Below are 25332 nucleotides of genomic sequence, written 5' to 3'. Positions count from 1 at the left end.
TTCACAAGTTTCTTATCTTACATGAGCAATTGAAATAACGGCTTTAGCAATTACAGATTGACCAATATTGTTGAACAATGTTTCCTGGCTGGACAGTAGGAAATGTTTGTTTGTTCAGTTGTGCAATGGCCCATTAGTCATGCTGGCATTCATTTTGTCCATTCCCATTTGAACTATATATTCCTGGTGTTGGGAGTAATGCTGATCAGTGCCTTACATTTGTCAAACCTATTGATTCTCACTCCATCCTACCTTCATAGTTTGTGTTCTTGCTCTTTCAACAAGATCACTTTTTAATGTTGTCTCCACTTTGCAATTACTAGCTTTCTAGATTTAGGGAAAGAATTTTCCCCCTATCAGCTATGCGCTCCCTGTGCGGGCGGGGAGGGAGAATCCCTCAGCCGGGAGTGTGCTCTTCCGCGCATGCACACGAAAGAGCGCACTCACCTCCCTGAGGCTAAGTGCTGCCTCAGGGAGATCGGCTCCAAATTTAGAAACGGCGAAATAAAATTTCCCTGACATGTCCCCTCATGTGACACTGTGGCACGAGTTGGGACATGTCCATCACTTTAACTCTAACGTTTATTAAAATTTTAAAAACCCTCATGAAACCTCACCCTGCCCGTGGATGCTTTTTCTGAAGCCTGCCAAGGCTCCCGGCCTGCCCGCCAACCTCAAGGTTGGACGGGCAGGTCCATTAATTATCTCAATTACTTTTTAAATGGCCTCAATAGGCTGTTGACAGGTCGGCGGGCGCGCAACTCATTTGGCTGCGCCCCCGCCGACCTGAAAATTTAAATGACGTGGAGTGACATCCAGAGGTCTGATCGACATCATCCTGCGTCATTTTACGCGTCGGCGACCATCCTCCCCACCTGCTCACCGACCGAAAGATCCTAGCCTAGGTGTAGTGTGAATATATCACAATTCTCTGTGTCCTTTTTGTTTAAAGGTAAATAAAGAATCCTCTGTTCGGGAAGGAAAAGAGAGAGCATGTATTTATTGAGGAGCTCATCTCGGCCCATACAAATCTTTAAAAATAATTCCTTGGGTTGTCTTCTGAGACGCCTGCAGTGTCCCTTTAAAAGGTTCTGTTAGGCCACTCAGTGCCTGTGTTTTTTTTAAATTCATTTACGGGATGTGGGCATTGCTGGCTAGGCCAGCATTTATTGCCCATCCCTAGTTGCCCTTGACAAGATGCTGGTACTAATGGGCAGAGTGTGTGTGGCAGACAGACCATCCATTAATACCTCAAAATTGCAGTGGGTAAATTTCTATGTAAATCACAGATGCCCCATAGGGTTTCACAACCAATGAATTACTTTTGATGTGCAGTCAATTGTTACCACCGATCGGCAATCATTGATGGCATGGTGAACTGCAGCTCTACTTCGCTGCTTGTAGTGTTACTTAAATGTTCACACTTTGGTTCTGCTGTAAGAAACCGGGCAGATAAGGGGGCTGATTTACACAGCCCCTGTCGGGCGGGCATGGAGATGTAGCAGTCCAAAATTGACAGCGCAACACTTAAATGGCCCATCCCAGGTATGGTATTTGTGGTTTTTAACGAGGCCTTTGCATGGGCAGCCACAGTGTGTTTCTCCTTCAGTAATATGTTAATCAAGGCTCTACAATGTATGCAGGACCCCAATGCAATTTTGGAGTTCCAATGGGCAGATGATCTGCTTTACAGGCTCTGCACATTGTACCAGGCATTGAGCAGCCTAACCAGCAGTTGTTAAAGGATCTCCTGCAGGAAAAGAACAGGTAGTTTAGTTCGATGATTTTTATGGAGCCCAGAGCTGCATGAATATTTCTTCTGGTCCTTCAAAATTCTTCTGGCTTGCTGTTGGCCCATCCACATGCTCCTCATCCACACCAACGCTAACACCAACACCATTTCCACTCCTCCCCACCACCACCACCACCACCCCCCTGACTTAAGAACAACTTAAGGTAGAGCTTCCAGCTCTGCTCTATAGGGGAGCTATAGGAATTCTTGTCCTCTCCATGCCCGCCGTTTTCAGTGACCTAATGAGGTCCAGCCATGATGGCATATCAGACCTAGTGGCAGGGACTTTGGACAAACAGCCAAAGCTGCCCTCATGGTTCACTCCAAAATGAAAATCTTACCCAAAATATTTTACTTAAAATACAAGTCAATAAAAAATATTTAATCCTTCCCATTTTTCTCCATTTTTGCTGGGCTTGGTTTAATTCCCTTTTTTGTGCCTTTCCATAATATGGCCCAAAGATGACAAAATTCCACTCTTAAAAATTGGTTACTGGATGGGTAAAAGTGTTCATTTGCTTTCTGATTTCTGTTCCTGCGCTGAATTGTCTGGCTTCCATCTATACTAGTGCTACAGCTGAGGCTAGTATGCAAAAGGAATGTCTCATTGCCATCATCCAGTGCGAGAATGTTATGCAGCATTAATTTGCTGCGATACCGCATAATCAGGACGAACTTTAATATATCAACAGACATGTTCATCGAATGCAGCTGTGTCATGTGATCCAGTGGCTCAGTTGCTATTTAATTACTTGAAATGTGTGCCCCATGGTTACTGGGCTCTCTGCTAAAGGAAATAAGCCCTTTCTATCCACTCTATCTAGGCCCTTCATAATCTTATGCACCTCAACAAAACCTCCCCTCTGCCTCCTCTGCTCCAAAGAAAACAACTCTAGCCTACCCAAGCTTTCCTCCTAACTAAATTTTTTCCAGGATTTGATGCATGCAAGTGTGGTACTGTTTCCTTATCTAAGACTTATAATCAACATGGATATTAAATTAAAATCATTCTGGCTTTGGATAATGCACAGTTCCGTTGTACAAATAAATAAATAAATATGAGCAAGGATAACTCACCTCCAGGACCATAAGTTTAGCCAGTTTCCAATACGCAACCTTAAAAACATCACTCATTCTGATTGCCTCAGCTTTTAATAATTCTCTGCCGGCAATGGCTTTTCTAACCAGTGGTAAGATCAAGCGCAGGGCACACCTACAACAACAACAATGATTGCCATTTATATAGTGCCTTTAATGTAGTAACACATCCCAAGGGGCCTTCACAGGTGTCTTATCACACAACATCAGAATACTAAAGTTTTGATTATTCAGTGTAATTACACGACCCACTCTAAACAATAAAGATAAAAGCAAAATACTGCAGATGCTGGAAATCTGAAACAAAAACAGAAAATGCTGGAAAAACTCAGCAGGTCTAACAACGTCCGTGGAGGGGAAAAAAAAAGTTAACGTTTCGAGCCCTTATGACTCTTGTTCAGAGCTTTAAACAATTTTCATTACATTTACTCTCCAGAATGTTCACGCTAGAAAAGGGTCCAAAGGAGATTTAGGAGGATGTTGTGAGGACTGGAAAAATTTAGTTACGAGGAAAGTTTGGGTAGGCTAGAGTTGTTTTCTTTGGAACAGAGGAGGCTGAGGGGAGATCTTGTTGAGGTGCAGAAAATTACGAGGGGCCTAGATAGAGTGGATAGGAAGGGCCTATTTCCTTTTGCAGAGAGCTCAGTAACCATGGGGCACACATTTCAAGTAATTGGTACAAGGATCGGAGGGGAGTTGAGAGCGTGGTGGGGTCCAGAACTCACTGCCTGAAAGGGTGCTGGAGGCAGAAATCCTCACCACATTGAAAAAAAAAAATTGGATACACACTACAGGCCATAGCCTGCAGAGCTAAAGACCAAAAACTGGGCAATGGGATCAGGCTCGACAGCCTTTTTTCAGCCAGCACAGATACGATGGGCCAAATAGCCTCCTTCTGTTCCACAAATGTCCATGATTCTAAAATTTGACCACCAAGGAAATAATAGCTCAGGTGACCAAAAACTTGGTCTTCAAGAGCATTACCTTCGAACGAACTTATCATTATGTTCTGTCATCAAGAACTATCATGTTCCAGTCATATCACATTGAAGTAAGATTTCTGTAATAATTTCACATACTTTCTAATCCATGTAAGTGACGATCTTATGGAACCAATAGCCTCCTCTGGAGATACTGCTACTTTTTCAACAGCCAATTTTCTGCTCTGCAAAGCTTTCTGGATTGCGGGAAGTAGCTTTATAGGATCACTTGCCCAGGACTTTTCATGCAAATCAGCCTGCCAAAAAAAAGTCAGACGTGTATTTATCGATGAGCATACTTTAGGGTCGGCGTCACGGCCTTTTGAAATGTAATCAGCAGAGAGTGATTACAATATGAAGCTTGCTACCACATGAAGTAACTACGATGATTAGCACAGATGCACTGATGTGGAAACATTAGATAAGTATTTGGAGGGAAAGGAAGGATATGGAGATAGTGCGAGATTTTATTAAGGTGGAAGGAGAACCGTGTGAGGCATAAACACTGGCATTGCCCTGTTGGGCTGAATGGCCTGTTTCTGCACTCTGAAATTCTAAGTAATAATGACTTTATCAATGTTGAATCAAGGCATGCAAGATGAGGCAGTGGCTCTCATGTAACTTGTTAAAATTCATCACTTAAAATGACTTTTCTTTTACTTAATGCAATCTGTGATCTGAGATTCCTCACTTAAACCCGGATCAGTTAAATGTCAGCTGCCATCTCAGTTAATGCAGCTCAGGTTTCCACATCATCAAATATTTCTGAGCAATTTTTGAAAATGCAGCTGCACAATCCATATAACGTCTTCTTTATTCAAAGTGGTGGCTTTCATGCCTAACATTTGGTGCAATTATTCAGTTACACTTGCCTTCAGTGGGTTGAGAGGGTTTTCTTGATGGTCCTGGCAGCCAGTAACATCTAAGGACCTGTATTCCCACTCCCCAGGTGAGCTGTGAATGGGACCATGAATAGCACTGACAGTTCGCCTATTCATACCAGGCAGCCAAAGGGCCTAACTTACAGCAATCCTTCAGTCCACATGAGCTGATGAACTATTTCACCTCCCGTTTTTGGCCGGGTACAAATGTAGGCCCAAACATCACTTTTCAGGAGCTTTTGCAAAAATGTACACAGCTTTGTGTCATACTGATGAGAGCGCACTAATAATGCATTATAACAAACGTAACAGCAAGAAGAACAAATAAATTTCACATTCACTGGGAGCTCTGGAATCAGACTTTGCAAATTTCTGCTCTTGACAAATTCTGATGGGCATTTCCCACATTCGCGGTTGCTCTCTGTCTGAACTGCAAACTTTCATCCAGCAAGGAACTTACCGAGCCAATTTGCATAGAATTACATGGAATTAAAAGCACAGAAAGAGACCTTTCATCCCAACAGGTCTTTGCAGCTGTTTAAGTTCTACACAGGCCAGTTCCCAGCCAGTCTAAATTTTGTAATAATTCATATACGTGTTTTATAATTACCCAAAATACAAAGTTGGACGCAGGGAAAAATAAAAAAATGTTACAAAAGCAAAATACCACGGATGGTGAAAAGTCTGAGATAAAAATGCAAAATGCTGGAAGTATTTAGCAGGTCTGGCAGCATCTGTGGAGCGAGAAACAGAGTCGACGTGCGGAATTTTACTGCCCTGTCACAGCAGGGACAGAGCCATAAAATGCAGCGAGCCATTGAAAGGTTCATCAACTTCGGCTGGGCCAGAAAATTCCGCCAGGGGAGGGGCCAGAAAATCCCTGCAATGGGCGGAATTGTCCCAGGTTTGCACTAAGCGCAGTAGCGGGCGGGAAAAAAGACGTTTTACCCATCGGCCGCAATGGCAGGTTTTCACGCCATAGCGTCCGCTTCCCACCTCATTAATTATGCAGCCACAGGAAACATGCCGTCTCACTGGTGGGCACCTTCCAAATCGCCCGCCATGCTGTTACCTCACTGTTTCTTCACTCCGGGTGCTATATCTAAACTGCAGCCGCGCACACAGTTCTCAATGCTTGCAGCCTAGTGAAGATATGGCCCTGAAAGGCAAGAAGAGTTCAGTGACCCGTCGCTGGAATACCTTTCGGAGGCTCATTGTGATGTCCTCCACCCAATCTCCGGCCGTAGGAGGTCCAGTAATCTCACCAATCTGGCTTTGCAGGGGGTGGCAGTGGTGGCCAGCGCCAATGCTGCACAGAAGAGGTTGGCCATCCAGTGCAGAAAGGAGATGAATGATCTCATCCCTCTAAACTCACACACTCAAGCCCGTCACACATTCACTGGCATCTCACTCACTGCCAGCTCAAGGCACATCACCACTCATTCTCTCTCACACACACCTGGAGGAAGTCCTGAAATGGTTTTTAGAAGCAGGAGTGTGCCTGAAGAAGGAAAAATGCATTTTTCCAGCAAATGAAATCATTTATTTGGGCCACCATGTAGATGCCCAAGGGTTACACCCGGTTGAAGAGAAGGTTAAAGCAATAAGAGAGGCACCTGCACCCAAGAATACCTCCAAGCTTAAATCATTTTTAGGGATGATAAATTATTATGGGCAAGTTCTACCAAATTTATCCACAGTTCTAGCCCCTCTACTTTTGCTGCTAAGAAAAAAACCAGCGTTGGTTTTGGGAGGCACCCCAAAAAGAAGTCTTCATGAAAGTAAAACAGCTCTTGCACTCTTCAAATTTGTTAGTGCATTGTGACCAGATGAAGAAATTGGTGCTAACCCGCGTTGCGTCCCCATATGGATTGGGGCGGTACCATCTCACAAAATGGAGGACGGCACAGAGAGGCCAATAGGCTATGTACCCAGGACACTTACCACAGCTGAAAAATTATATTCTCAGATCAAAAAGGAAGGTCTGCTGATTACTTTTTGTGTAAAAACATTCCACCTATACGTGCACGGGCGACATTTCACGATAGAATCAGACCACAAACCACTTTTGGGTCTGTTTCGTGAGGAAAAGGCTATAACTCCCATAGCCTCTGTAAGAACACAAAGATGGGTCTTAATTTTGGCAGCATATGAATACAACTTTGTACATAGACCAGGGATTCATATAGCAAATTTGGATGTGCACTTGCGATGCCATGGCATACAAGGCTATGGGCCTAGTGCTGGAAAATGGGATTAGAAAAGTTAGGTACTTGTTTGACGAGTGCAGACTCGATGGGCCGAAGGACCTTTTTCTGTGCTGCAGACCTCTATGACTGTATGACATGCCCTCACATCTCCATCTGACCTCATCTCCTCTGGAGACTGTCTCTTCAGTCCTCACCATCTTGAGGCCACTTGCACAAATCAACATGTGTCCCCACACACACCCTGGGATGCCCCTTTCCCCAGTACAGTCTTCGCCCTGCAGCCTCTTGCCTTGCCTGAGGCCACTTCTCCCCCTTCCCCAAGCAAGCCCTAGCTCCGGAGCCATTGAAAAGCCTTACGGCTGGTCTGGTAGGCAGAGACCTTCCCACGAGCCCCCCTCAAAGTGATGTGGTGCTGCTTACGAAGCCTGGCGCTGATGACTGCGAGTGCTGCCCGAAGCAAGGTAGGTAAACAAACCTCGAAGTCCCGAATGAAGTGCAGCCCGCCAGGTGCACGTCACTTATGCACAATTGTGAAACACGTTGACGTGCTCAGATGATCCAGCGTGGGGGAATGATTCCGGGGGCAAGCAGGCCCTGTAATTATATGCATGTGTATGAAAATGACGTTCCCGACATCTGGCGGCGGGAAATGCTGCCCACCATTAACGGGCAGAGCGGGCGATTGCAAACTGGTTTCACGATGGCGTGAAAGCGATTTTTGGCCTTCCCGCCATATTGTCCACTCACACCTGCCATGACGCCCAATGCCAACAGGCACGTAAAATTCCACCCAACGTTTCAGGTCTGTGGCCTTTCACTAGAACTTCTGATTCTGGTTCTGATGAAAGATCACAGACCTGAAATGTCAACCCTGTTGCTTGCTCCACAGATGCTGTAACACCTGGTTAATATTGCCAGCATTTTCTGAACATAAAATGTCACCTTTCTTGTATTTGTTGTAACATACTATTTTTGCAAACACTCTTAAATCTAATACTTATATCGGACACATACAGTGTCCGGGTGGTAACCATATACTTACCTCTCTCGGACAGCGGGAGCCATGCTTCTGTAGTAAGTTTTGGAATTTCTGACCAGCTTCTCCACTCTCCTGAGACAGCAGCCAAGATATTGCAGTCTAGTTAAAGAAAGGTTGCAACAATGTGACCATAAATGCTTTTCAACATGATGTTTTAAATGCTTAATTGCATTCAACAGTACTTTAGAGTAGGTTTCCTGACACGTGCCACACAAGTGCCAAGAAATGACCATCCCCAACAAGACAGAACCTAACCACTGCCCCTTGACGTTCAATGGCATTACCATCACTGAATCCCCCACTATCAACATCCTGGGGATTACCATGGACTAGAAACTGAACTGGACAAGCCCTTTTAAATACTGTGGCTACAAGAGCAGGTCAGACTCCCCAAAGCCTGCCCACTATCTAGAAGCCACAAGTCAAGAGAGTGATGGAATATTCTTCACTTGCCTGGATGAGTGCTCCAACAACACTCAAAAAGCTCGACACCATCCAGGAAAAAGCAGGCTGCTTGAATGGTACCCCACCTACCACCTTAAACATTCACCACCGACGCACAGTGGCAACAGTGTGTACCGTATACAAGGGGCACTTCAGCAACTCACCAAGGCTCCTTCAACAGCACCTTCCAAATCTGTGACATCAAACATCCAGAAGATAAAAAGCAGATGCATGGGAACACCAACACCTGCAAGTTCCCCCACCATCCTGACTTGGAAATATAACCGCTGTTCCTTCGCTGTCGCTGGGTCTAAATCCTGGAACTCCCTCCCTACAGCACTGTGGGTGTACCCACACCACATAGACTGCAGTGGTTCAAGAAGATGGCTCACCACCACCTTCTCAAGGGCAATAGGGATGGGTAACAATGCTGGCCCCGCCAGCGATATCCACATCTTGCAAAAGAGTTTTTAAAAAAGCACCCCAAATGACGTGAATCACTACCCAACTGCAGTGGTGTGGCATTTTGAAAGGATGTGAGAAAATTAAGGCCAAGATTAAATTTTGGATAAAGGTGCTTTGCATAAAAACAGACAGAATTCGCAGAGTTTCATAGTAATTGAACACTTGAATACTTTCAGTCTCACTAAATTTTTTTAAAGTACAAGCTAGAATGTTCCATACAAATTCTGTTTCTACTTTATGATGTTACAAATGAGAAAAGAAATGATCTTTGCGGGTCCCACAGGACCGGGAATTCCCACCCGAAGTCAATGGGCCTTTTGCTGGCCAGTAAGATTTACCGCCCTTCCCATGACGATTCCCGTAGCGGGCGAGGCCAGAAAATTTAGGCCTATGTGCAAATTAAAGTTTTATTTGATGTGCATTTCATAGAAAATCTACATCACTGTTACAATACCTCACAACAACTGAACCATAAAAAAAATGAAACTTTAAATGCAAGTCAGTGGTGTGAGATGGAATACTTTCTACTCGCCTGGATGAGTGCAGTTCCCACAACACTCGCTTGACACCGTCCAGTACAAAGCAGCCCGCTTGATTGGCACCATATCCACAAACATTCACTTCCACCACCACTGACGTACAATAGCAGTAGTGTGTACCATCTACAGGATGCACTACAGGAGTTCACCAAGGCTCCTTAGACAGCACCTTTCAAGCCCACGGCCACTACCATCTAGAAGGACAAGGGCAGCAGATAGATGGGAACACCCCCACCTGGAAGTTCCCCTCCAAGACACTCACCATCCTGACTTGGAAATATATTGCCGTTCCTTCACTGTCACTGGGTCAAAATCCTGGAACTCCCGTCCTAACAGCACTGTGGGTGTACCTACACCACATGGACTGCAGCGGCTCAAGAAGGCAGCTCACCACTATCTTCTCAGGGGCAACTAGGGATGGGCAATAAATGCTGGCCCAGCAGGAGAAGCCCACATCCCATGAATGAATTAAAAACAATTCCTCTTGTTGTGCGTTTGCTTTTTATTTTATTGTCCCCGCTCGTGTTGACCTAGGAGTTGTTCATTACCACACATTTCCTTTATGTGGTATGTACATAGTAGTCAGGGTCACTCTTGTCTGCTTGGACCACTATCAATATCAAGTGTGATCTTGTGACAGGAGGTGCGGTTGAGTGAATTCAGACTTTTCCTTCCTCTCCACACCTCCATCCTCTTCCCGTGAGAAGGAGCATAGATCAGCGCTCAGTTTAACATTGGGTTTCAATGCATGGACAACAGCTGCTGTGTGCCAACTCTCATCACGGAAAGAAACCCGTATGGGGAGAGATGGAGATGGAGACTTTTAAGCAGGAAGACATTTTTCCCACCTCAATATCAGATTTTGTTTTTAAAAAGGGACAAGGTCAATCAAATTCAAAACATATGGGTGTGAAAGGGTGCAATTTTCACTCCAGTGCAGTACTGAAGGAGTGTTGCACAGTCTTTCAGGTAAGATGTTAAATTGAGGCCCCATCTGCTCTCTCATGTAGAACCCAATAAACTATTTCAAAAAAAAGAGCAGAGTGTGTCCTGGTGTCCTGGCCAATATTTATCCCCCAGTCATCACATTAAAAAAAATCTGGTCATTATCACATTGCTATTCGTGGAAGCTTGCTATGTGCAATTTGGTTGCTCCAATTCCTACACTACAGCAGTGACTACCCTTCAAAATTACTTCATTGGCTATAAAACACTCTGGGGACATCCAATGATTGTGAAAGTTGCTATATAAATGCAATGCTTTCTTTCCTCCTGCGTGTAGATCAGGCGGGTGGCAGGTGGTAACGTCGCTGTCCCAACTGCATTGGTGTGATCCTGGTAAGATACTCTCGAACAGCTCTGCACATAGTAGGCCTGTACCATCTCAGCAGGGATGGCAGCAGTCTGTGCTGGCTGGTTGGCAGGCGACAGCAAGGGCACTGGTGGAGTGGCGGTGGTGGGAGAAGGAATGCCGTCAACCTAAGAGAGGACGGCAGCTTCATGCTCCATGGAGCCACTGCCACTCCCGAGGCTGCACCGCTGCAACCCTAATAAGCTGTTGAGGACAGACTCCTGCACTGCTGCAAAAGCCTGCAAGCCCTCTCGCATTATTTTTGACATGAGGACAGTCATTTAAAGGGCCAGGCCTAATTTACAGCTGGAGGAGGAGGGGCCCGGGGTGGGGGGGTGAATCTGCTAGCTCTTCTGTGGGGCCAAGCCGGTAGCAATTGGCAGGTAAATGGCAGGTTGGGGTGAGTTATGGAAACAGACTGGCTTGCAGCTGCTGGTAGGACTTTTGTGGGGTTTGGAGGGAGCATTCACGTTCCTCTTGATCTTACAGTGATCTGGGAGGAAAAGGCAGTCAGGACACCTAATGTGTGAGTGGCCTGCGATGGTCCCTTTAAGGGCTGTTGGTTCAGTTGCTTTACACTTGGCACCAATAGTGAGAGCACACACCATAGGCAGGATTTTACCGTTGGCGAGCAGGGGCGGGGCCCGCTCGCCGACGTGTAAAATGACGGGCATAACCCACGTCGTCACCGCGTCCCATTTAAATTTTCAGGAAGGCGGGGGCACAGCAAAAGCAGCTGTGCGCCCGCCGACCTGTCAATGGCCAATTGGGGCCATTGACAGATCAATTAAAGTAATTAGTGGACCTGCCCGTCCAACCTTAAGGTTGGTGGGCAGGCCAGGAGCCCCGGTGGGAAGTAGAAAAAACATGAAACCTTACCCACAGGTGGGATGAGGTTTCATGTAGGGTTTTAAAAATTTTAATAAAGTTTCTTTGGAAATTATGAACATGTACCAACTCATGTGACATTGTCACATGACGGGGACGTGTAAGGGAATTTCTTTTCTATTTTTAATATTTTTGAAAGTAGAGGCGATCTCCCTGAGGCTGCACTTAGCTTCAGGGAGATGAGTGCGCTCTATCGTGCGCATGCGTGAAAGAGCGCACCCTCGATTTTAGGCATTCCACCCCGCCCGCACAGGGAGGGCATAGCACTTCCTGGTGGACGTCACGCTGGGCGGGCCTTAATTGGCACGCTCACGTAAAATGGCGCCGCGCCTTCCATCGGGGGCGCCGATCGGAAGCGTGCCCACACGTGCCCGCCCATCAACTTCCCCCACAACGGGGGGAAATTTCTCCCCCATGCATCTAAAACCGCCGCATTTGAGCCTTTGATTTTCCTAAAGTGTAGCACTTATTTCCATTTATGAAGACTATGTTTTCATACGGTGATGTGGTAAATGGATCAGTAATAGTAGTAGAGTTGTTTTGTTTTACCAGCATCCATCTAACCTAAAAAAAAGGCTTACATCTTTAAGATATCATGGGAGTAATATTCAACTTTAGGTGGTGAAAAATGGGGAGTAGCAGCTTGGAATCCAGCTCTATTATCCCGTTTGTTATATACCCTGCCTGTTATACACCACCTGTATATACCCCACATGTTATACACCACCTGTATATACCCCACATGTTATACACCACCTGTATATACCCCACATGTTATACACCACCTGTATGTACCCCACATGTTATACACCACCTGTATATACCCCACGTTATACACCACCTGTATATACCCCACATGTTATACACCACCTGTATATACCCTACATGTTATACACCACCTGTATATACCCCACGGTATACACCACTTTATATACCCCACACATTATACACCACCTGTTATATACTCTGCCTGTTATACACCACCTGTTTTATACCCCACCCGTTCAACACTCTGCCTGTTTCTGTAACCCTGCATGTTTTACACCCTGCCCATTGCACACCCACCCATTGTACACCTTGTTCAAAACTCTCAACCAGCCTGTGTGATCAGCTTTGAACTAATGCCACTAAAATGCAGTTATTATTGTGAAGCCATCGTATTCCCAAGTTGCATGTTATCTGGTAGCTAGAATTGCTCTTTACCTGAGCATCCTGCTTTAGAAACTCAGTCGTCTGGCCCTGGGTTCGGATTGCTTCAGTGATTGCCTAAAGTGAAAGATTAAAAAAAATAAAATCACAAGAAAGAAAAAAATTGAAACTGTCAAAAACTAAACTCTCTGGAGGGAACTTTCACCTTTTCCCTTTAGGTGGTAAACTGGAATGGGCAGATCAGTCACACATTGGAAATGAAGATCAGGTGGGTTTTATAAAGTGCAAGTTCTGTTCAGCCATTTACCATCCAATCAATAAAGGGTAAAGTTACCCCCTCTGACTCTATTATTTAAAGTGTTAGAAACCTAGCAGTCAATTTTGAAAATATGGGAACGCAGGATATTGTATTCAATACTTCAGGCGTAATTCTAGAACATTAATACCATGGCCGTAGTAGATCAATAATAAAACAGAATAATTTCAAACATCATCAATGTCAATATAACCTGGGACAACTTGTTGAAAGGAAATTCAGCAAACTGACTTCAACAAAATGTGGATCCTTTTTCTTCCTGTGATCTGGAGCAGGTCAGGGATATATAACCCTTTAAAAAATGCACAGCTTAAATTAAATGTCCAGCGTCCTGCAGTTTTTTTTTGCTATGCTTCAATATTTTTTTAAAATTCTAAGACGCAAGGTAGTGTGACTGAAGAAATATGGAAAAAAGCATGTCCTTTTTTCAGACCTACTCCTAGTCATTCATAGTTTCAAGCTATCTTCTGGTTTGTGAATAGTCAACGAAATGCTGAAACAACGAGAAGCAGGGAAGAAGGGCCCGAGAGTAATTGATATCAAGTATCTTTCAAAAGGATTAATTTAATTTCAAGGGGTAAGTCATGGCAGGAGAGCTCAAAGCTGTGGTGTGCTCCTCTTGCTATATGTGGGAAGTCGGGCACATTTCCAGTGCCCGGGGCCAGCATGTGTGTGGGAAGTGTCTCCAGCTGCAGCTCCTGGAAGTCCGGGTTTTGGAGCTGGAGCAGTGGCTGGGGACACTGTAGAGCATTCGCGAGGTGGAGAGTATCATGGATAGCACGTATAGAGAGGTAGTCGCACCGCAGGCTAAGAGTCCACAGGCAGGAAGGGAATGGGTGACCACCAGGCAAAGCAACAGGACCTGTCAGGCAGTGCAGGAATCTCCTATGGCTATTCCCTTGCAAAACAGATATACTGCTTTGGATACTGTTGGGGGGAATGGCCTCTCAGGAGAAAGCAGCAACAGCCAAATTCATTGCACCGCGGTTGGCTCTGCTGCACAGGGGAGTAGTAAAAAGTGTGGGAATGCAATAGTTATAGGGGATTCAATTGTAAGGGGAATAGATAGGCGTTTCTGTGGCCACAAACGAGACTCCAGGATGGTATGTTACCTCCTTGGTGCTAGGGTCAAGGGTGTCTCAGAGCGGCTACAGGACATTCTGAAGGGGGAGGGTGAACAGCCAGTGGTCGTGGTACACATTGGTACAAACGACATAGGTAAAGGGATGAGGTCCTAAAAGCAGAATATAGGGAGTTAGGAAGTAAGTTGAAAAGCAGGACCTCAAAGGTAGTGATCTCAGGATTACTACCAGTGCTACATGCCAGTCAGAGTAGAAATAGCAGAATATATCGGATGAATACGTGGCTGAAGAGATGGTGCGAAGGGGAGGGTTTCAGATTCCTGGGGCATTGGGACCGGTTCTGGGGGAGGTGGGACCAGTACAAACTAGACGGGTTACACCTGGGCAGGACAGGGACTGATGTCCTAGGGGGAACATTTGCTAGAGTGGTTGGGGAGGGTTAAAACTAAAATGGCAGGGGGATGGGAACCTATGCAAGGAGTCAGGAAGGGGAATCAAGGACAAGAACAAAAGACAGAAAGCTGAATAAGAAAAGTGATAGTCAGAGAAATCAAGGGCAAGAATCAAACAGGGCCTCAGTGAAAAATAGTGGGAATGGGACAAGTAATGTTAAAAAGACAAGCCTTAAGGCTTTGTGCCTTAATGTGAGGAGCATTCGCAATAAAGTGGATGAATTAACCGCGCAAACAGATGTAAACAGGTATGATATAGTCTGGATTACGGAGACATGGCTGCAGGGTGACCAGGGATGGGAACTGAACATCCCGGGGTATTTAGTATTTAGGAAGGACAGGCAAAAAGGAAAAGGCGGTGGAGTTGCATTGCTGGTTAAAGAGGAAATTAATGCAATAGTGAGGAAACATATTAGCTCCGACAATGTGGAATCTGTATGGGTAGAGCTGAGAAACACTAAGGGGCAAAAAATGTTAGTGGGCATTGTATATACACCCCCAAACTGTAGTGGTGATTTTGGGAATGGCATTAAACAGGAAATTAGAGACGCATTTAATAAAGGAACTTTTGTAATTATGGGTGACCTTAATACGCATATAGATTGGGCAAATCAAATTAGTAACAATACCGTAGAGAAGGAATTCCTGAAGTGTATATGGGATGTTTCTCTGGACCAATACATTGAGGAACAACGAGAGAACAGGCCATCCTCGACTGGGTATTGTGTAATGAGAAAGGAAGAATTAGCAATCTAGTTGTGCGAGGCCCCTTGGGGATGAGTGACCATAATATGATAGAATTCTTCATCAAGATGGAGAGTGACGTAGTTGATTCTGAGACTTGGGTCCTGAATCTTAATAAAGGAAACTACGATGGTATGAGGCGCGAGTTGGCTATGATGGATTGGGAAACGTTACTTAAAGGGATGACGGTGGATAGGCAATGGCAAACATTCAAAGAGCGCATGAGTGAACTGCAACAATTGTTTATTCCTGTTTGGCACAAAAGTAAAACAGGAAAGGTGGCCAAACCATGGCTAACAAGGGAAATTGGAGATAGTATTAGATGCAAGGAAGAGGCATACAAATTGGCCAGAGAAAACAACAGACCTAAGGATTGGGAGCAGTTTAGAATTCAGCAAAGGAGGACCAAGGGATTGATTAAGAAGGGGAAAATAGAGAATGAGAGAAAACTTGCAGGGAACATAAAAACTGACTGTAAAAGTCTCTATAGGTATGTGAAGAGAAAAAAATTGGTGAAGACAAATGTAGGTCCCTTGCAGTCAGAAACAGGGGAGTTTATAATGGGGAACAAAGAAATGGCTGACCAACTAAATATAAACTTTGGTTCTGTCTTCACAAAGGACTACACTAATAACACACCAGAAATATTGGCGAACACAGGATTTAGTGAGAGTGAGGAACTGAAATAAACCAGTATTAGTAGGGAAATGGTGTTGGGGAAATTGATGGGATTGAAGGCCGATAAATCCCTGGGGCCTGATAATCTACATCCCAGAGTACTTAAGAAAGTGGCCCTAGAAATAGTGGATGCATTGGTGATCATCTTCTGAGATTCTATAGACTCTGGAACAGTTCCTACAGATTTGAGGGTAGCTAATGTAACCCCATTATTTAAAAAGGGAGGCAAAGAGAAAACAGGGAATTATAGACCAGTCAGCCTGACGTCGGTAGTGAGGAAAATTCTAGAGTCCATTATGGACTCTGTGGAAAACAGTGGCAGAATCGGACAGAGTCAGCATGGATTTATGAAAGGGAAATCATGCTTGACAAATCTACTGGAATTTTTCGATGACGTAACTAGTAGAGTTGATGAGGGGGAGCCAGCAGATGTGGTTTATTTGGACTTTCAGAAGGCTTTGGACAAAGTCCCACATAAGAGATTGGCGTGTAAAATTAAAGCGCATGGGATTGGGGGTAGTGTATTGAGATGGATAGAAAACTGGTTGGCAGACAGGAAACAAAGAGTAGAAACAATTTTCCGAATGGCAGGCAGTGACTAGTGGGGTACCGCAGGGATCGGTGCTGGGACCCCAGTTATTCACAATATATATTAATGATTTAGATGAGGGAATTAAATGTAATATCTCCAAATTTGCAGATGACACAAAGCTGGGTGGGAGGGTGAGCTGTGAGGAGGATGCAGAGATGCTTCAGTGCGATTTGGACAAGCTGAGTGGGCAAATGCGTGGCAGATGCAGTATAATGTGGATAAATGTGAGGTTATCCATTTTGGTAGCAAAAACAGGAAGGCAGATTATTCTCTGAATGGCTATAAATTGAGGAGAATGTGCAACAAGACCTGGGTGTCCTTGTACACCAGTACCTGAAGGTCAGCATGCAGGTGCAGCAGGCGGTAAAGAAGGTAAATGGTATGTTGGCCTTCATAGCCAGAGGATTCGAGTACAGGAACAGGAATGTCTTGCTGCAATTGTACAGGGTCTTGGTGAGACCACACCTAGAATATTGTCGGCAGTTTTGGTCTCCTTATCTGAGGAAGGATGTACTTGCTATAGAGGGAGTGCAGCGAAGGTTTACCGGACTGATTCCTGGGATGGCACGACTGACATATGAGGAGAGATTGAGTCGATTAGGATTATATTTGCTGGAGTTCGGAAGAATGAGGGGGGATCTCATAGAAACCTATAAAATTCTAACAGGACTAGACAGGGTAGATGCGGGAAGGATGTTCCCAATGGTGGGGGAGTCCAGAACCAGGGGTCACAGTCTGAGGATATGGTGTAGACCATTTAGAACTGAGATGAGGAGAAATTTCTTCACCCAGAGTGTGGTGAGCCTGTGGAATTTGTTACCACAGAGAGTAGTTGAGACCAAAACATTGTATGTTTTCAAGAAGGAGTTAGATATAGCTCTTGGGGTGAAAGGGGTCAAAGGGTATGGGGAGAAAGCGGGAGCAGACTATTGAGTTGGATGATCAGCCATGATCATAATGAATGGTGGACCAGGCTCGAAGGGCCGAATGGCCTACTCCTGCTCCTAATTTCTATGTTTCTAAATGATCCAGATTTTGATTGGATGGGTATCAAGGTAAGTTGGAAATTCACACAGTACTCTAGAAATATTGGTGGTGGGGGGGGTTACACTTCAATGAGGGAATCCAAGTTGCTATGTCAATGTGCACTATTGCATGCACATTGTAGTCTGGAGTTATGGATAGTGATGGTCGAGGCTCTAATATTCTTTCCATCACATGGCTGACCAGGAATCTCTCCCGCTCTTCCAATACTTGCCAATGGCAGATGGCAAGGATTTGCAGGTTGATATTCAATCTGTTTGGTCCTGTTATGAAAGTGCCTTCCTTGGCTATCGGGACCTGGGGTAGGACTCGAAACCAGAGCTTCTGGCTTAGGGACAGGGACGCTACCCACCACACCACAAGCCCCCCACTCCAGGAATGAGACCAGAATTATTTAAATGCCTGGGCTTCATCTGAATCTTGCTAGCCGTGTCAAATTTATAGCACCAAATTTCAAATATTATGCTGGCCTTACAAGGCCTAAAGGGTTACATTCTGAAAACAGATTGCATTAACTGGCCTCGTATTCTGTTGAGGGGCGATCTATTCAAGGTATTTAAAATTATTAAGGGATTAGGTGGAATAGATATAGAGAAGCTATTTCCTCTGGTGGGGGAATCCCTGAACTAGAAAACATGACTTTAAAATTGAAGCCAAGACATTTAGGAATGAAAACTTGAAGCATTTTTTCACATGAAAAGGAGAGTGGAAACCGAGAACTCTCTTCCCTAATTGGTTGTGGATGTTTGGCCAACTGAAATTTTCAAAAATAAAATCAAAAGACTTGTTTGGTAAGAGGAGGTCTTGTGGCACAATGGGTGGTGTCCCTACCTCTGAGCCAGCAACTCCAGCTTTAAGTCCCAGTGCTGGACTTGATGGCCATGAAGGGTGGGCAGATGATGAAGCCAAAACAGCTTGCTTATCAATCCGTAAATCTTCCAATATGTCAACGGCAGGCGGTGAGATTGGGAGAATCTCCTGATCAGCCATTCTTGATGTAGAATGGTGTCCCTGAAGCTAAAGCCTCTGAACAGGCTGGTGACCTGATCCAGGAAAACCTAGTCAGATGTAAGATGTGCTTTATCTGCCTCATGTGTCACTGACATGTTTGAAAGCTCTAAGTTTAAGGGTAGCAAGGGATTTCCAAAAGGCATTTGATAACTCGTGGAATTAAAAGGGCAATAGTGACATGGTTGTGAAATTGGCTGACTGATGGGAAACAGAGAGTAGTGGCTAATGGATGATGGACTGGAGGAAGGTTTGTAGTGGAGTTTTCCAGAGGTCTATGTTAGGACACTTGCTCTTCCTGATATATATATAAATTACCTGGACCTTGGTATACAGGGCACAATTTCAAAATTTGCAGATGATATGGAAGCATTGTGAACTGTAAGGAGGATAGTGTAGAACCTCAAAAGGACATAGACAAGGTGGTGGAATGGGTGGACAAATGGCAGATAAAACTTAATGCAGAGAAGTGTGATGTGATTTACATTGGGAGGAAGAATGCAGAAAAACAATATAAAATAGAGAGTACAATTCTAAAAGGGGTGCAGGAGCAGAGGGATCTGGGTATATGTGTGCATAACTCATTGAAGGTGGCAGGACAGGTTGAGAGCACGCCAATAAAGCATAGAGCATCCTCGGCTTTGTTAATAGGGGCATAGGGTACAAAAGCAAGAAAGTCATGTTAAACTTGCATAGAACACTGGTTCAGCCACTGCAGGAGTATGGTGTCCAGTTCTGGGCGCCACACTTTAGGAAAGACATGAGGCATTAGAAAAAGTGCAGAAAAGATTCATGAAAATAGTTCCAGCGATGAGGAACTTCATTTCTGTAGAGTTTGGAGGGGTTGGGACTGTTTTCCTTGGAGAATAAAATGTTGAGAGGAGTTTTGATAGAGGTATTCAAAATCAAGGGATCTGTACAGAGTAGATTAGGAAAAACTGTTCACATTGGTGGAAGGATCAAGAACAAGAGGGCACAGATTTGAGGTAATTGGCAAAAGGAGCAATGGAGGCATGAGGGAAATCTTTTTCACACAGCGGGTGGTTGGAATCTGGATCGCACTGCCTAAGAATGAGGTGGAGACAGGTTCAATCAAGGCGTCTAAGAGGATATTGGGTTGTTATGTGAAAAGGAAGAAGGTGCAGGGCTACAGGGAGATGGCCGGGGCAAGTTAAGTTGCTCATTCAGAGAGCCAGCGCAGACAAGATAGGCTGAATGGCCTCATTCTGTGCTGTAACCATTCTGTGATTATGTGAATCTGGGGACATGGAATAAAGGTGGGTAAATGGTACAAGTCAGCTATGATCTAATTGAATGGTAGAATTGGCTCGAGTGGCTGAATGGTCTCTTCCTGTTCCTATAATGACTCTTTACCTCATTATTTTAATGATACATATTCTTAATTTTACAGTGTTTTTTTTCCTATTAATACGTATTTTTTTTTCCTATTAATACGTATTTATCAGTGTAAACATAATCTGTGATTCTTTTGTCCATTTGCTACGTTTTACAGCCCAGAAATTATAATTAGAGACACAGTGAGAACCCCAGGTCCCGATAGCCAAGGAAGTGTTCTCACTGTGTCTCTAATTATAATTTCACAGGAGAACACTCCTTCATTTGCTATTTCCATGCCAAAGTTAACAGACTTAAAATAAACAGAGATAAAAACAAAAAGTTAAAAGCTACTGCGGATGCTGGAAATCCAAAACAAAAACAGAATTAAAAACAAAAACAGAATTACCTGGAAAAACTCAGCAGGTCTGGCAGCATCGGTGGAGAAGAAAACAGTTGGCGTTTCGAGTCCTCATGGCCCTCCGGCAGAACTGAAGTATAGTTAGGAGAGAGGTTCAGTTCTGCCGAAGGGTCATGAGGACTCGAAACGTCAACTGTTTTCTTCTCCACCGATGCTGCCAGACCTGCTGAGTTTTTCCAGGTAATTCTGTTTTTGTTTTAAAATAAACAGGTTAATACCTATGTTAAATAACTCTCAAACAACTGTCATATAAATCCATCCTTGGGCAACAAAGGTAACCTTGCTCACATTGTCCACACCCCAAGAACAAATATATTTTTAAAAATGATCTCAGTTAGTATGATCATACCTCCTAGCATCTTATTTTTCAGCACAATTTGGTAACATCTACAAATTTTTAACGAAAAATACTGATAAATATTGCCAACAGCTCAGGCTCAAATGCTTGAGGGATTTCTCTGCTGGCAATCATCCAAATACAAACTCCAGCATGAGACTAAGTATGTTCCCAGTTACAATTCTTATCTTCCTGGTTTTCATTATATGTGCTACAAAGTCTGTATCATAGCAAGGCGCCCTGTAGCAAGCTGTGGTTCTCTAGCTCCAGTATATGCTTAAATAAAAGCTTTCCTTACTTTAAAGCTCACATATTCGGAGTGGTTGTTTTTAACCACAACAAACTTTTTACTGGAGTCTGAAAACTGGCGTGAAGACACCAATTTGCATATTCAAGGCATCTAATGCCTCTTTCAAGTGGGAACCTGCAAGTTTGGAAGTCGCCCGTTTCCAGTTTGGGACACTTTCCAAGGGTAATCATTCTGAAATTGATCTTCTCAACTTTAATTTTTTCTCCAAAAAAAATGGTACGACGATATTTTTCTTCCCCTGTAGTATCTATCGGATAATCATCAAATTTATTACGTCCGCAAAGGATTACAATAAATCTGTTAGCTATGATCTGCTCTTTATAAAGCCTTGTGATGGCAGTGCAATACAGTTTACTCAAGGGTTCTGAGACGCTCAACATGCTCTTTTACATGCATGTTGTGGTCTGGAGCTGTGGACAGTGATAGGAGGTTCCAACTTTCTTTCCATCGCACGGCTGACCAGGAATATCTCCCGCTCTTACCACCTGCCATTGACGAGTGTTGGAAGGATTTTTAGGTTGATACGCAACCTCTTTGGCCACATGATGAATTCGCCTTCCTTAGCTATTAAGTCCTGTCGTGGGACTCGAACCCAGAGCTTCTGGCTCAGAGCCAGGGATGCGTCACAAGACGTAGAGCCACGCAGCTTGGAATCGCTACTTTGGTTTTTTTCCTAAATTCATTCGAAGTTCTCACTTTACAGCAGACTGTGGACTTTCTCCTGTGACTAGGTCTGACTCCCACTTCCCTACCGCAACCCCAAGAGGAGCAAAAGCAATTTGTTATTTTTCAATGATTTATTTTAATAAGCTGCAAAGGAAATCTCTCACTATGCCTTCCTCCCTAATGTCCATCCACATTCTTTGATCTTTGGATTTACTTTTATGGTTAATTTTAGTAAGAAGAAATCATTAGGAATTTGACTTGCCTCCACATGTGACGGAATCTCAGCAGACACAACATCTGGACAGGTGCTGTACAACGCAGCAACATCAGCGCATAGCTCAGAGGTCCACTCTGTAAAACGAATTTTATGAATGATTTAGGGAATTTATAAATTATAAGCAAAGGTATGCCAATGTTTTAGCATCATCATATCTGCTTTATGCTTAGTAAATCTTCCCAATTTTCTGGCCCACAATTTGGTTTACTTCTACCCAGCTTACGACCATTACGAGAGGCTAGTAATCCAAACCAGAGACTTTTCTTTTCTCCCGTGAGGGTACAAACAGACAATACCTGTCCTTTCCCACCACTAAAGTGAATAAAATTTCTTTACAAGTGTTATGGCACAGCCGATGGTAAGTGCCGAGTTGTTCAAATCCCAAAAGGAAACTTGGCCACAACTTGTTTTGCCATTTGTATAAGTTTCAAGATGCATGCTTTGAATTCAGTAGGAATAAGACCACCAAGTTTTATAGGTTTCTTACCAAACTAAATTATACCTTTATTAATGGAAGAAATTATTTTAAATACGTACAAAGATCTACAAATTACTGCTATGATAACTTCTAAATCCCCTAATTAATCTAACTCCCAGTTACACTTTCGTTAAGGCAATAATAAGACACATAGATTTTAAAAGACCTAGGCAAGGTGACACACAATACCCTGAACCAAGTGAATTCAAAGTGAGTTTTCCCAAACTTCAGTTCTTTGAAGACTGCAGCTTAAGGCGTAGATGCCCTTTCACACTTGTTAGATCCTAACATGCCTGCCCTTACCCATAGCCTTCGCTCCATTATACATATTTTCCTCTTTAAATGCAAATTCCCATTGTTTCACTCTGCCTTTGGACTTCAACTTTCGAATAATAAGATTACCAGTAATCTTTGGGAAAAATAAACATAGGCCAGAACTTTCCGGCTGACATGCGGGTGGCAGAGCCCGCACGTCAGTGCTTAAAATGTCGCGCGAGCGTGCCGACGTCAGTGTGCGGCATCACGATATTTCGGTGGGTGGGCCCCAACTCAGCAAGGGGGCGTTCGCCTGCCATTAATTGAAGGACTCGTTAAGGCCCTTAACTTGCCAATTCTCTAGGATTTTGAGGGGCCCGTGCGAACTTCGGGTCGGCGCATGGGCCCAAAGGGCAGGCGGGTAGGAGATTTTTTTAATAAAACTCATGCAATGTCGGGATATGTGGACTCAGAGGGGTTGTTCATGTTTTACACGAAGTTTTAATTGCTGAAAGTGTTTAAAAGTTGCCTGTGTGATTGTTAGTAGTTCTCATCGATTTCCAAGAGCTTCTTGTGTACTTTGAAACCAGTCTGCGGACGGTAAACTTTCTCGGGCCTGCAGCTTTCTGGAGGCCTCCATTTAGCCTGGGGCTATGGGTTCTGACATCTCCACTGGAGGCAGCTCCCCTGAGGAGGAAGGGAGGGATAGAATAAGGAGGAGGCCAGGACAGGACAATCAGACTCCTGGGGAGCCACCTTTGGGAGGCCAGGCGCAGGCACAAGGGGCGCAGAGCCAAGAGGTTGTCCAAGGTGCAAGGGTCCGCAAACAATGCCACTATCCTGCTGCCAGGGTATACAGGTGGTGAAGCAGCTACCTCAATATGACTGAGGTGCAGTGCTGAAGGAGGCTCTGACTCTCAAGGGGGACAGTAAGCTATATCTGTCAGATGATTGGGCCTGAGATCTCCCCTAACTGTGTGGGTGGACACCCCATGCCAGCGGCTCTGTAGCTCACAGTTACCCTTCACTTCTACGCCTCTGGCCCCTTCCAGGGCTCGGTGGGCGATCTTTGCGGTGCCTCCCAATCAGCTGCCCATACTAGTGTCAAACAAGTCACAGACGCTCTGTTCAGACGGGCATTGACCTTCATCCACTTCCGCTGTGACCAGGCAAGTCAGATACAGCGAGCCAGAGGCTTCACGGCCATTGCTGGCTTCCCCCGTGTCCAGGGTGCTATAGACTGTACACATGTGGCCATCAAGGCGACAGCAGGTGAGCCCGGTGCCTTCGTCAACAGGAAGGGCTTCCACTCCATGAACGTGCAGATAGTGTGTGACCACAGGATGCAGATTCTACAAGTCTGTGCAAGGTACCCAGGCAGCTCCCACGACGCCTACATCCTCAGACACTCCCAGGTGCCGGGGCTCTTCAGTGCTCCGGCTCGGCTGGATGGATGGCTGCTGGGTGATAAGGGCTGTCCCCTCAGAAGGTGGCTCATGATGCTGATGCCTCTCCGCCATCCAAGAACAGCAGCTGAGCAGCGCTACAATAGGAGCCAGGGCACCACAAGGGCTCTGGTGGAGAGAGCCATCGGTCTTCTCAAGATGCGCTTCCGGTGCCTGGACTGCTCAGGGGGCGCACTCCAGTACCCCCCCAGATCGCGTCTCTGCGTTAGTGGTAGCATGCTGCTCTCTGCACAATCTTGCGCTGGAAAGGGGGGAACGCAGTTGACGATGAAGACCTTGACGCAGTGGATGAGGCTGCACATGATGAATCCAGCAGTGGCTCAGAGGATGAGGAAGCACAGGGCGATGATGAGGGGCAGACCGATGACCCGCAATTACACCAAGGAGGCAGGGACACCCGGGACAATTTAATCCAAAGAACTTTCAGCTAGCTCCACACACATGGATCAGCAGGACCAGCATTGCCTGGCACTTCCACGGACAGCAGCTGCCCTGATCTGGAGTGCCCTGAGAGGAGCTCGCAGCGACGACAGGCAGCTGCTGCGCGGTGAAGTCCCTTTCGACCTCCCTGCTCACCACAGATGCATGGGCACCGAGTGCCAGCGTTTGGTGTCCACATCTCCCACATTGGAAATGACCACCTTTGGCCAGTACCACTGTGAGGGCTTACAGGTCAGAGTGTAACCCAAACATAAAACGTTCCATTCGATTGAAGCCCCTCTCTATGAGAGTCGCCAATCTCTCACTGGAGGAAGCCTGAAGCTCTGCCCTGAGGGCCAAACCTTCACACGCACTCTGCCTAGACTCCTCCGTCGCAGAGAGCAACTGAAGCATCCCCTCATGCAACCCTGCCAGATGCAAATGCACTTCCTGTCATCTGTCCTGCAGCTGCTGCAATGGGGACAACTCCAGAGGCACGTCATCAGTGCCGGACTCAGCATGTGCCTCGTCCCCTGCAGCCCTCCGGCTGCTGGCACCATCAGCACTCTCTGTCCCTACCATCTCCTCCAGCGATCGTGATGTGCCCTCTCCACT

General features: G+C 45.1%; 1 protein-coding gene across 2 annotated transcripts in view; it reads right to left on the bottom strand.

Annotated features, from left to right (window-relative positions):
* Window positions 1-25332, bottom strand: part of LOC144682197 (rifampicin phosphotransferase-like) — a 180589-nt gene that overhangs the window by 15669 nt on the left and 139588 nt on the right. For both annotated transcript variants that reach the window (XM_078544590.1, XM_078544589.1), the window contains exons 27-31: window positions 22084-22172; window positions 12891-12953; window positions 8004-8099; window positions 3970-4127; window positions 2870-3005 (exon numbers count right to left, since the gene is read on the bottom strand). In XM_078544590.1, coding sequence (XP_078400716.1) covers window positions 2870-3005; window positions 3970-4127; window positions 8004-8099; window positions 12891-12953; window positions 22084-22172 — 542 coding nt within the window. The remainder of the gene's footprint in view (window positions 1-2869; window positions 3006-3969; window positions 4128-8003; window positions 8100-12890; window positions 12954-22083; window positions 22173-25332) is intronic.

The sequence above is a fragment of the Cetorhinus maximus genome, chromosome 6 (genome assembly GCF_964194155.1).
Source record: "Cetorhinus maximus chromosome 6, sCetMax3.hap1.1, whole genome shotgun sequence".
NCBI classification, from domain to species: domain Eukaryota; kingdom Metazoa; phylum Chordata; class Chondrichthyes; order Lamniformes; family Cetorhinidae; genus Cetorhinus; species Cetorhinus maximus.
This window is presented reverse-complemented; position numbering and strand designations above follow the sequence as displayed.